This window comes from Festucalex cinctus, chromosome 5 (assembly GCF_051991245.1).
Source record: "Festucalex cinctus isolate MCC-2025b chromosome 5, RoL_Fcin_1.0, whole genome shotgun sequence".
NCBI lineage: Eukaryota > Metazoa > Chordata > Actinopteri > Syngnathiformes > Syngnathidae > Festucalex > Festucalex cinctus.
Genome location: NC_135415.1, coordinates 5,681,828 through 5,695,052, shown reverse-complemented (window position 1 = coordinate 5,695,052; position 13,225 = coordinate 5,681,828). Strand labels below are relative to the sequence as shown.

The window sequence follows — 13,225 nt, the reverse complement described above, 5'->3', positions numbered from 1 at the left end:
TGCTGGTAGCCTAATTGGCGCTGCAGCAGGGAGCTCAACAAGGGAGCCAGCGTGAACTCATGTGGCCCCTGGCTGATTTGTGCTATGTTATGATGGCTACTGACTTGTATTTGCGACAAAAGCCAAGCCCAGTGCGGCGACCGCAGCTTTACAAAACCAGTGCTATCACTCTTCCAAAATTAAAAACACATCTCAGAGTTATTTATTTAAAACGTTGACCGGAGTCCAATGTTTTGCCTTTTGAAATCAACCTCACAAATTATTGTTACTCACGTGTCCAAACGGGTCCAGGTGGTTGTTGGTGAGTTTGAGTTTCTGGAAAGACACCAGCTGGCGGCTCCAGTGGGCCCCCGTGGCGGGAGAGTCCGGGTGGACGTAGAGTCTGCCCGGCATCGCTGGTTCGGCTTTTCCCGTTACCGACCTACACAGTTAATAAATATGGGTGTAGCTATACCGTATTGCAAGCAAGCAAAGCCAGACATTGACATCCAGTGGGTCACAGTGGTGGGTCTGACCCGGTCGTGCACCGCACATGACTGCACAAAATCAGTTCATGCTTTAATTAGACTCACCACCAATAGTTTTAAATGTTTTCAAACATGGCATTGATTTGGCTCAACTTGCCCAAACATTTTGTTTGGCCACATTTCTGTGCATAATTTCCTTATGTACGTTTTGATCCACTTTTATTGGTTATGTTTATTTTTAGAAGATAAAATATTATTTGGATATAATTTATCTTAATTAGTCTGTAAAAACACTTGCATGGGACGTCATTTGGCGGAATTGGCGCATGCGCACCGCAATGCAGGCAAAAAAGTGGAGTGAAAGGGCATGAAAAATACCGTTTAAACGACAAACAATAATAATAATAATAGCAAATGAAACAAAACATCAAATCTGCAACTTTTTTTTTAAATGTCACTGTCGCTTGATGTGCAAAATATAGCACGTTCCCTTGTGCAGATGTGTAATATTTTTTTGTGTATTTCACTTTCCAATTAGCCAATTACTGCCCATTACTGGATGCATAAACGCTCAATCTAGTGCGCGATAATGGGGGCCCCCAAAGATCCGAGTGCATCATCAGTGGACTCATCGGATTTTCCCCCCTCAGCCGATGGGAGACTTTAATCCGTTCCGTGTCGTCTGTCCGCCCGGTGAACCCTCCCGCGGGTAGACGGTTGAGGGAAGAGACGGGAAGTAGGCCAGACCGGTCTCGAAAGAGGGCCCGACTTTTAAGCAGGAAAGACGTCAGCGATGGAGAGCAACTATAATCTTTTTTTTTTTTTTTTTTTTTTTTTAATGTTGAATGTCAAGACATCCATACACATGCAGGAAAAAAACAGATTATATCGTCAAATATGAAACCCACCATTTGTTGTCTGCAAACTTATATCGGTGGTCATCCCCGGGCACAATGTCCATGAGGAGAATGTATTTGGTTTTGGGGTTGAGTCCCGTGACCTTCACTTTATAACTGGGGAACATCCTCCTATTTGGAAAAAAAAAAAAACGGTGGATGGGAAAAAAATATCAAATATTCAACGTTGGGAAGGGAATCTGGATATTTTCGGCATAATAAAACACATTCACGCATTGTTTTAGTGAGATGCATTTCTTTAAATCATTTCTTTGAATAACTTCTCTTTTTTTCCTCCTTACCTTCCAGCCTTAGTGATAATCATTTCAGTTCCCACTTCGTCAAATCTCGTCCAAAGCTCCCTGTCATGGAGGAACACTTTTATTCCTTCCATGCCCTGCGGCAAAACACACGAATAAACGCCCGTTTCTAGTCAAATAAATCCAAATTATACAATTGCATCAAAAGGCCAAACTGCGACCATTTAAATATAAAAAAATAAATATGTCAAAGGTTGTACACACACCAGCTGATTGGAATTTGTCTGTGGGGAAGCAGGTGATTTTAAATTGTAACTGCTCAGATTGTCTTGTTTATGCTCCTTGGGAGAATCCATGCAGTTTGAGTCTGGAGGCTCAGCGAGGCCGAACTGGTCGCCTCCGTTTGCCATGGCCCCCTACGCATAAGGACACAAGTAAAGATAATTATCAACGGTCCAACAGATTTGCTCATATTTGCCTTGTATTTTTTGCAGTCTATTTTCAGAAATATAAAGATTCTAAATAATAATAATAATAATAATAATAATAACAATAACAATAATAATAATAATAATAATAATAATAATAATAATAATAAGAATAATAATAATAATAATAATAATAATAATAATAAATACAAACAAAGCATACGTGTGATTATAATTACATGAAATGCAAATAGCCTACAATAAAACTCAAATCCAATAGAATTAAAAATACAAATAAACCTGAAAATGTTTTCAAGCGCCTTTATTAGCATCTATAGTTTAACTTTGACCTAGTTGTTGAAGCTTATACTAACACATCTGCCATGCAAAATAACACAATGACTTTTTGTAACTGCATTGTGTAATCTAATGATTGGCTTTCACTATAAAGGGGATTAAACGTTCATGCACTTGACCTTTCACATTGTTTTGAAGGGGGATTTTCGCCACTGAGCATGTATGGACAAACAGGTTGCGGCCTATATTAATTTATTAATTATGCCAGATATGTTGCGGCAACTTTGCAGAGTGAGATAAATGTTACAAATGCAAGAGATGTTATGAGTGACACCAAGTGTAGCCTACAGTGTTTTGTTTGTCCTCTCCCGAGGTCGCGTACATTTACCTCAAGCAGTCCCGGCAACATTCACGGTCATCATCCTCCTCCCTCCACGATCACCTCTCTTCCGTATAACTCCCTTTTAATTTCCAATTTGAGTATCTTGAATCGAAAGGGTCCACGTGTTTCAGCGAGATGTCCAAAAATCCAACAGAATCCACAGCGCGCAGATTTGAAATAACATCGGCAGTTTATGGTTTGAGTGTCCGTGGGCGCGCGCAGCTGCCGTAGTAGCCCAATCAGATCATTGCAGCTTTAATCTGTGGGCCCTTAGTGTCGCTCTTCTCCCGGTTGCCCTCACCGACTCGGTGCCAGCCCCGATCTGGACCCCGCTCATCACATCCTTCATCACAAATGGAGTCAAATCCGGCTCAGACGTACAGTACCACCCCCTCGTGGCTCTGCTGCATTCCTATTGGCTAGTGCCGTGCGTTGGCACGGCGTGGGCGCCCCCTCGCTCTTTTTTTCCCCCTTCATACAACAATTATTCTTCACATTTAGTTGAACCAACGTTTTTATCACTACTGTAAATGTACTTCAACCCAAACGTTTACAAAATTGCACGACTGTGACTACACATCATGCCAAAAAATAAGCGAATATCTGTGACGTCATTATTAACGGTAGTCGGACAACAATCATGCTTAATCTCGTCGTAGATTCAGGATCATCACACTGACCGGATTACTGAGCAACCTCATCACCGGGGGCAAACATGAAGGGGGTCACAGGGAGGTTACGTCCTGCCTGCCTGCCTGCCTGATACGCGGGCGGCCAAGACTCCATTCGGGCTGGAGCCTGCCTGAGACATTTACGCATCGTCGACGATTGCGTGGCTGACTGGGCCTTGAATGGACGTGATATGATCTTATTGTCTTTTGTTGACATTCATGGGAACTGTGGGTCACAAGACCTAAAATATGGACATAATGGCATGTAAAGGCCTACCAATAATTTTAGGGGAGTTTTGAAAATGTTTTTAAAAATGTCCATAAACATCTGCTGAAAACGTATCAAATTCGCTCTCTAATAACATTTTTATGTATTTATTTTTTAAACCCATCATCTCATTGTCAAGGTAGTGATTATAGCAAACATCAACAGCAATTTAAGTTAAAAAAAAATCATCACAGTATGGGACTCTAAACGTTATCATTTAACAAAACAAAAATGTGCTCACACTCAAGAAAACAACAAATAGCCTAATTGAACGTTACTTTCTTTTCTTTTTTTTTTTTACACCGTAACAACACGTCAACACTAAATTATGAAGTGTTATAATTTGAGTAACTCCATATTTATCACCATTAACTATTACGTCCAAAAATAAAACATACCTTATTCCAGTGCGTATGATCATCCAAATACGGAATAAAACATTTACGCCAATGTTATGAATATTTAATTGCGCATAATGTTACACGCCGTAAACGTGGAGTTTACTCAACAGCAAATGACGCAAATGAGTCTTTTGTACATTGTGATGTAAACGTAGACTACGTGTAAAACAAATGTTTAAAATAATATATTCGAAAAATTAACACGAACATACAAAGTTTGAGTTGTATTCACGTCATCTTAAATAAAATATATTTTTACTAATGACGTCATAAGCCACAAAGCGATTCATATATTTCTGCTCCAGACGACAAAACACTAAAAATGTACCACATACTGTATAACGTCCTAAAAGATTAAAAACAAAAAACAAAAACAAAAAAAACACTAACATATTTGCTACCTTACTAATGTAGCAATCACACGACATGCAGACAATTATGCACAAAAAAACTTTTCTTATTGAATATATGTTTCCCCCTATTGAGACTGCAGCTGCCTGGCCTAGATGAAAAGTGAGAGGAGAAGGTTTCAATAAATACCTGAAATGAGGTGGCGCTGGCGGCTGGACTGCTCATTATTAGTGTCCCATCCGGACTTCAGCTTGACTGGATCCTCTGTTCTCCGTCTGGAGGAAGTAGTGAAGGGGTCCCAGACCTCCTGCACTCAGCAGGTCCGTCTCACACACCTTGAGCTCGGCCACAAACTAGCATGTGCGTGTGGCATCGTGAGGGCGAGGTCAACCCATTTTTCTGCAAACAATCACATCACACGGGGACGAATACATTCCACAGCCCCTCCCTGCCTGCCTGTATCCAGTCTGCGAGGTGGTCTCATGTGGGAAAAGTGCAGATTTTGGGGGGTTGGCAGTGCTCCAAGCAAGGCCTGCGTCCAGCTGAAGGAAAACCTGGTCCACATTAATATGACTTTACTGCTATTGTACATGTTAGGAGCCCCTGCCCTCCGCTGGTTTTACAAGCATGATCTGCTCCTCTTCAGGGACTATTCACAAAGATGTGTGGTTCATGTTGGAGGGAGCCCTATTAAAAACATGCATAAACAATCACAACTATTGATTAATTGACTCAACTATACTCTCTCAAACATCCTTAGAGTCAGTGTTACCATAAACTTCCATATTTTACCCCACTAAAGTTTTGATTTTCCATTGAACTTCATGTAACTGTGTTTGATCATTTACTGTTAAAAATGTAAACTATATCTTATACAGTATTGCTCAAGCACCCACAATTTAAAAAATGAAATTAACTGCATGCAAAGAGCAAAATACTGTATGTCAGCTTGCTGACAGGGTGGACATTTGTGGCTAATATTTAATGAGCACATGGCGGAGGCGGACCTTCATTTAGCATGATTCAGTTAAACTATCTGTTTACATTTTAACAACTGCAACTGGACTTTCTAAAAGGTTTTCATATCACTTTATATTTCACTATGACAGGGTGGACATGTTAAATTGACACCACTCCACCCAGCTATACACACAATATGATGAAAATTCTGAATCATAATTGTAAATATTTACTCTCTAAATATCCACTGTTTTAATCTCAATTGAAAAAAAGACAAAATGCTGGTCATAACTTATCTGAAAATATCAGAGGGTTTCTAAAAGGGGCAGTTTAGCCCATAATGACAGGGTGGACAGAAATTTCCGGAACGTACTGCAAATTGTTAAATGTGACTATGAAAATAATATACATCATCAGAATGTCTCATGACTATCATAATTTGCTGTGGACAATAAAAAAGCAATAAAAAACATTTAGTATAATTTACCTATACTTATTACTAGGGATGGAACGATATCCAAAACATCATATGATATCATGATATGAACGTCACAATACGATAATTATCACAATATTGTGGGGAGGATACAAATAAAGGTCACAATATTATCCATCCATCCATCCATTTTCTTGACCGCTTATTCCTCACAAGGGTCGCGGGGGGTGCTGGCGCCTATCTCAGCTGACTCTGGGCAGTAGGCGGGGGACACCCTGGACTGGTTGCCAGCCAATCGCAGGGCACACAGAGACGAACAACCATCCACACTCACAAGCACACCTAGGGACAATTCGGAACGTCCAATTAACCTGCCATGCATGTCTTTGGAATGTGGGAGGAGACCGGAGTACCCGGAGAAGGTCACAATATTATATATATATATATATATATATAAAAAAAGAGCTCATACTAAAAAACAAAAACAAAAAAACATGCCATATTGTGCTTTTGTACATTACAGCAATGAAAAATATAAACATATTATATATAAAAAATAAATACAAATATTTATATATTGAGACACTTACTTGCTAATGCAAGCACACACTGAGTTCCTACACAAACAAACAAAAACATATTGACTCTGTTCACAACCATATTACATTCCCCTTCATCTGACCATTAGTGTAGATTTTAAACGTAGAAGGGCCAAAACATACCTTCTGAAAATTAAAACTAAAATTAACTAAACTAAAACTAAATTAAAACTAAGCCACCAGAGGGTGCTAGAACCGCACAAATGAAAATCAGCCCCACTTTTTTAATCTTTTAATATCGTGACATGACGACGACGATATATTGTGGCAGCTTTACTATCGCGATATCACAATATTGCCATTATCGTTCCATCTCTACTTATTACACACATTGTAGTTAAAAGTTATTGCAAGTGTGTAGGGCATGCCAAAAATAATGTACATTCAATAATAATAATAAAAAATCTGTTGAATCTGATGAGTTCACCAAAGAAATTTCACTGTGATATTGACCCAGAAATCAAGTTTACATTCACCAAACGTGAGCCATCTATATTAGTCAGATGTAGATATTAAGAGAACGCCAATTTAATGTGCAATTAACTTTTTGTGGATTCAGTATATTATTTAAAAAGTAATTACATGTGGCCTACAAATGCGTCTGCTGCAAGTTACTTGAGAACACACAGGTTGTAGCTCATCAAAACCTTTCGATGTTTGCTAAAGATCTTCAATTTAGTCTAACCTCAGCATATTTATGCACATTGAAATTGTGAGAAACTGGTGACATATATATTGAATGACATGTTACCTTTGCTAAGTGCATATGAGCAAAATAAATAAAAAAGTGGGATTTTTTTTTTTATATATATATATTTTGCGACCGACTGATGTAGGTACTATTACCTTCCATTGTCAAGATGACGAGTTGACGGACAGTGGACGTTAACATGTGAAGTCCTGCAGCGCCCTCTGGTGGCTATGTATTTGTAGACAGGAACGTCAACTAGAGCTCGGGGTAAAGAAAAAGAAAATAATGAGTGAGTGACAAAGTCGAAAAGAAACGACTTCATCACCAAACACTCCAGGTGGCTCATGCATTCTCCCTTACAAGTAATAAAGCAAACATGCATGCAGTTCAAGTGCGCCAGGAGCACGAGTGAACGTTGAAGTAACATTTAACATCAATAAAAAGGTCCAGAGAGGGAAGCCTGGTGCTGTTTATTCATGTGAGAACATTAACATTTGAGGATGTCGAGTGTCTGGCTGCCTTGAGAGATGCTGTCACTCAAAGGCGTTAAAGTGAAGTGCCAAGTGACCTTTTGCATTGTGTGAATGCAAAGACAAGCGATTCAACCTTGAAGGCTGAGGGGGGCTTTTCTTTTAAACTATATTTTTCAAAGAAAATGGCTCTCTCATCCTGTTGCAACAAACTTCAAGTCCAGCTGACTTCTTCCCTGTTTCTGCCTAGATTTCCCTCCAAATACCTTCGGGAGATCTGCCTTAACTAGACTGAAAAGTCATTTTAACACAGCTGACATTTCACAGGCACTCGGGGCATTAGCCAACACAATTTAAACTGTTCGACCGAGACATTTAACGTCCAGCCGCCCTGCGGACGTTGACGAGGACAGGGTCAGAGGTCAGGACACAGTTTTAGGCTCTTTACCAAATGGAGCGACGCGCCGGACGTGTGAAACACCTCGCTTATCACAAGCGCCAGGCCTTATCTGGACACGTGTGCACGCTTGTCTTTGTGTCATCACCATGTGTGTGTCTGAGGCGACAGGGTGAAAGGGCAAACGAGTTGGCCTCTGCATGTTGGCCCTGAGGAAGAAAAAAACTCAACCTTGAAGTCCCAACTAAGAATGTGTTGCCTTACGGTATATACCAAAAAAGTCAGTACACCTACAGAATCCAATGATACTTTTCCAGATTACGTTCAAATTTCCCCCCAAAACCTAAGTCAAATTTCAAATTTGTATGACTTTAAAAACAGGGTCAGTGGTGTTGCTTAATTTAACTGAAATTGTAATGTTGTATACTTTTGACCCAATATGTATATTTTTGTGTTATACTTTTATGACGAGGCAACAGTCACCACATCTTTGAAAATTGTCACCACCTTGGATTTTTTTTTTTTAACCACTTATTTTCTTCTAAGAACTCAAATTTACCAACACACTTCATCTTAATTAAAAAAAATACAAATTGAATTTGAACTTTAGTTCCCAGGTCAGTATGAACAAGTACATAATCACTACGCATACAGTACTGTACCTGTTTGGAGCTACTTTCAAGTTGTTGTTCAGTAGCTACAGTATAATCAGACACGGCGCTCCACATACGCTTACCACGCACTGCGCGTAGGGCACCAACTGCCTAAGGGGGCACCAAAAAACAAATCAAGCCCGTAAAAATAATCATATTAGTAATTATAATATCAGTGTCTAATATTTAAAATCAAAGCTTGTAAAGCATGTTAATAAATACAAAAAATAACGTAGCATTATTTACTCGACGAGCGGTATCGCTGGTCTACGTTGGTGCCCCCCCTCCCCTAGTAGTTTATTCCTATTAGGGAAAGGGGGAGGTAGCGGGGTGCACTTTTGCTCCAACGGAGCAAACTACTAGGGAAAGGGGGAGGGGGGCAGGGTGCACTTTTGCTCCAACAAAGCAAACTACTAGGGAAAGGGGGAGGGGGGTGGGGTGCACTTTATGCTTCAATCGCAAATTTGGCAGAAGTTTATTCTTGGATATCTGGACATGTCATCAAAAAGGCATCAAGAATTGGGGGGCGGAAAAGAGGAAAAGAAAAAACAATGAGATGATGCTCGCGCGTCACTTGCAGGTATGACAATGACAATTTGTTTGTTTATTTTGTAGCAGCTACGTTTACATGACCACAGTTAGCAAAAAAAACAAACAAAAAAAAACACTCCAAACCGCCGCAGTGGAATGGTTGTGACCAGCACGTTCATTATACGGTATGTTAAATGGAATGTGACGAGACAATATTGTTTCATATGGAACGGCCAAGAGCGGCATGTACTGGTGAAAGTGTAATTTGAAAATAATAATAATAATCATCTTAAGGCTAAGTAGATTTCCTCATTTCATATTCATAGTTTTAACATTATGTCCAGAATTTGTACATAGTGCCCTATCAGTCCTTCTCTAAAAAGGTAGATTATTAAAATTTTCATGTACCTGTTTTAAATATAGGCCTGCACAATACCATAATCCTAATCAATTTAGAAAATGTTTGTACCATGGCTGGTTCAAAACCATATTTCATTGTAGAATCCCTGAATATTGTCTTGTATTTCTGAATACAGGATCAATGCTTCAATATGTTCAAGGAGCATTTCATACCCTAACATAAATGCGGAAATTGCACAAAAGCTGTCATATGATGACCTGATAGCCGACTTTGCAGCCCAGAAATGTAGACATGTGCCTCTGTAGGGCCTCTACTAACTTGCTTGCACTTTGTTTATTTCCAGATGTTTATTTGTTAATAGAAGTGGCATTGAGTTTTATTTTAATTCATTTAGCTTTATTTATTTGAGTATTTGGTGTCATTGTTAGTTTTAGAAAGACTTATTATTTATTACTTATTTCCAGAATCGATTTAATTCGATTCACAAGGGCCCGATTCAATAAATGATTCACAACGATTTTCGATTCAGTTGAGGAATTCATGCACCACATATTTTAGACAGTCAAAAGTACCAATGCTGCAAAGAGTAGAAACTTCTTGCTCTAATTTAATGCATTATTAAGAATATGAATATTTACATTAGGAATTGAATCCATTGCAGTTACATTAATCTGTTTCATTTAACATGGCCTTATAAAAACAATAAATAATAATTTAAATAAATTACAACCACAGCACAGGCTGTGTAAATAAATTGACAAAAATGGGGGGGTCGATATATTGATACATGGTTTTATGTATATTGGGATATGAAAAGGTGTATCGATATGATAGCAATATATCAATATTTCAAACCCAGCCCTATTTACAAGTTATTTTGTTTAATAAAGCAAAACTGACAAATACTCAGATATTCTTCATTTCTACCAGGGGAGGGTTGATGGGGTGTGCGCACGGAGTGTTGGTGGGAGGGGGGTGGGCACCACAAAACATTTATGCTTAGGGCACCAAAATGGCGAGCGCCGGCCCTGAGTATAATGCTGCATTCGAGGATGGTCGGAAGTCGGAAATATCTGAGTTGAAACTTCCCAGTTCCGACTTCAAAGCGTTCGATGTGAAAGTAAACAACCAAAATGGCGGATAGTGATAAATTGTTTTTTTATTTTGGTCCTCAAAACTCATTTTGACCTCTAGAAAACTTACATTTTTGCAATTTTGCTTCATTTATAGTTAGAATCTTATGTCATAAGCATTCCATACAGTTAAGTAATTGACCGTATAATTTCATGCAGAGAGATAGCGGCAAACCTGTCACATACGTTGCGTTACGTGAAATTATGTCGAATATTTATGAATGAAGAAAGCTATCTAGTTTTATACTCGAGTAAATTGTGTTTTGCCATTCAGAATGAAGTCACATTGTAGTCCGCCGGTGAAGTCGGGGTCCCAAAAAAACAAGGGGGTCCATTTTTTCTTCCGACTAAGCAATTGGAATTTCCGAGTTTAAGGGGGCGTTCCCGTACCTACTTCCTGGTTTGAACTCGGAAAAGTCCGACTTCCGACCATCCTCGAATGTAGCTTATAATAATAATAATAATAATAATAATAATAATAATAATAATAATAATAATAATAATAATAATAACTAGAGCTGCGAGCAGCTATAAAGGGCCCTCGCAACCCGGGCCACGTTGGGGTATTTGCACGTCGGGGTACTGGCATGTTGGGGTACTGTCAAATAGGAAACCATCTAAATTGTAAACGTTTTTGCCATGCTTTGTGTTTTTAAAGTTTCATGGAAAGGCCAAAAACGATGCACAATTAACAAAATAAAATCAAAATGGATTGGCACATGGCTATATAGAATACTTTTTGAATATATTCGGCATGCCTGCCAATATTCACACATCTAGCTGAATCATATAATCGGAAAGACTTCATAAAAATGTCTAGAGGGCGCTATTGAGCCATTTATTACAAATTGCACAACAAATCTCTAAATAAAATATTCATGTTCCAGACAGGTCTGGTGTGTGTGCAAAGTTTTGTGAGTTTTCACCCATATTTAGACTCTCAAAAAAGCATTTTTCTTCACAAACAATGCATGGCTACAGCAAAGGAGTGTGACAAAATAAAAAAATTAAATAACTTTTCATCTTAAATATCTTAAGATGAAACACGCCAAAGAATGAAGACGATCTGATAAGTTCTGTTGAAAATATGACCCCTATAAAAGGCCCCAAAAAATGGCTACAAATACCAAAGTAAATCAAAATGGCAGACTTCCTTTTTGATTCAGCATATGGCTTTAGAAACCTTTTGTAAGTCTTAGGCTGATAGGTATCCCAATTTTTACAAATGTATCTGAATCATAAAACACAAAACATTTGCAAAAGCGGGCGCTATTGAACCATTTATTGCAAATTGAATAAGAAATCTCTAAAATATTCATGCTGATGACAAGCCTGATGTGTGTGTAAATTTTCATGAGTTTTTTCACATGTTTAGACCAAAACAAAAAAGCAGCATTTTACTTGGCAAACAATGCATCGCCATGACAACGGCGTGCGACAAAATAAATAACTTTCGATAACTGTGCATCTTAAACATCTTAAGATGAAGCACACCAAGTTTAAAGACAGTCGGATAAATTTTGTAGGAGGAGTTCGTTAAAATATGACCCCTAAAAAAGGCCACAAAAAATGGCTACAAATCCAAACGTAAATCAAAATGGTGGACTTCCTGATTGGTTTAGCATATGGCTCCAAGAGACTTTTTTTGTACATCCTGAGCTCTTATGTTTGCCTGCAAATTATCATAGCTTTAGGTGAAACGTACAACCGGGAATGCTTTGTCTGTTTAATCAAAACGCAAAATATGGTGTGCAATTCGATGCATTGCTATGTCAACAGCGTGTGACAAAATAAAAAACTTTCGATTACTTTGCATCTTAAACATCTTAAGATGAAACATACCAAGTTTGAAGACAGTCGGATAAGTTTTATAGGAGGGGTTCGTTAAAATATGACCCCTGAAAAAGGCCACAAAAAATGGCAACAAATCCCATCATAAATCAAAATGGCGGACTTCCTGTTTGGTTTAGCACATGGTTCCAAGAGACTTTTTTGTACATCGTGGGCTCTTATGTATGCCTGCAAATTATCATAGCGCTAGGTGAAACGTACAACCGAGAATGCTTCGTTAAAGAGGAGTTTTTTTTAGCTCAAAATGTGATGCCCGGCCCCTGGGGGACTTCCTGTTGCGTTTAGCACATGGCACCAAGAGACATTTTTGTACATCCTGGGCTGTTACATATGTCTACAATTTTTCGTCGCTCTAGCTGCTTCGTACAACTGGGAATGCTTCATTAAGAAGGATTTTTTTCCTTTGCAAAAAGTGCATGCCACGATAACAGCGTGTGACGAAATAAAAAACTTTCAATAACTTTTCATTTTCAACATCTTAAGATGAATCACACCAAGTTTGAAGATGATCGGATAAACTCTGTAGGAGGAGTTTGTTAAAATATGACCCCTATGAAATGGGCAAAAAAAATGGCAACACATTCCAAAGTAAATCAAAATGGCGGACGTCCTGTTAGGTTTAGCATATGGTTCAAAAAGAGTTTTTTGTACCTCGAGGGCTGTTATATACCTCTACAAATTTTGGTAACTCTAGGTGAAACGTACAGCCGGGTATGCTTTGT

At 38.7% G+C, this 13,225-nt stretch overlaps 1 protein-coding gene across 6 annotated transcripts in view; it reads right to left on the bottom strand.

The window, feature by feature from the left end:
* The window catches only part of LOC144019449 (T-box transcription factor TBX5-like), a 38,156-nt gene extending 27,761 nt beyond the window's left edge, over positions 1-10,395 (bottom strand). For 2 of the 6 annotated variants that reach the window (XM_077522522.1, XM_077522526.1), the window contains exons 1-5: positions 4,611-6,022; positions 1,890-2,039; positions 1,666-1,760; positions 1,376-1,495; positions 274-421 (exon numbers count right to left, since the gene is read on the bottom strand). In XM_077522522.1, coding sequence (XP_077378648.1) covers positions 274-421; positions 1,376-1,495; positions 1,666-1,760; positions 1,890-2,039; positions 4,611-4,646 — 549 coding nt within the window. In that variant the 5' untranslated portion in view covers positions 4,647-6,022. Of the gene's footprint in view, positions 1-273; positions 422-1,375; positions 1,496-1,665; positions 1,761-1,889; positions 2,040-2,736; positions 3,980-4,067; positions 4,500-4,610; positions 6,023-7,262 lie in introns of those variants that run through there. The other 4 variants (XM_077522523.1, XM_077522524.1, XM_077522527.1 and 1 more) reach the window with 4 other exon arrangements.
* Positions 10,396-13,225: the final 2,830 nt, after the last annotated feature.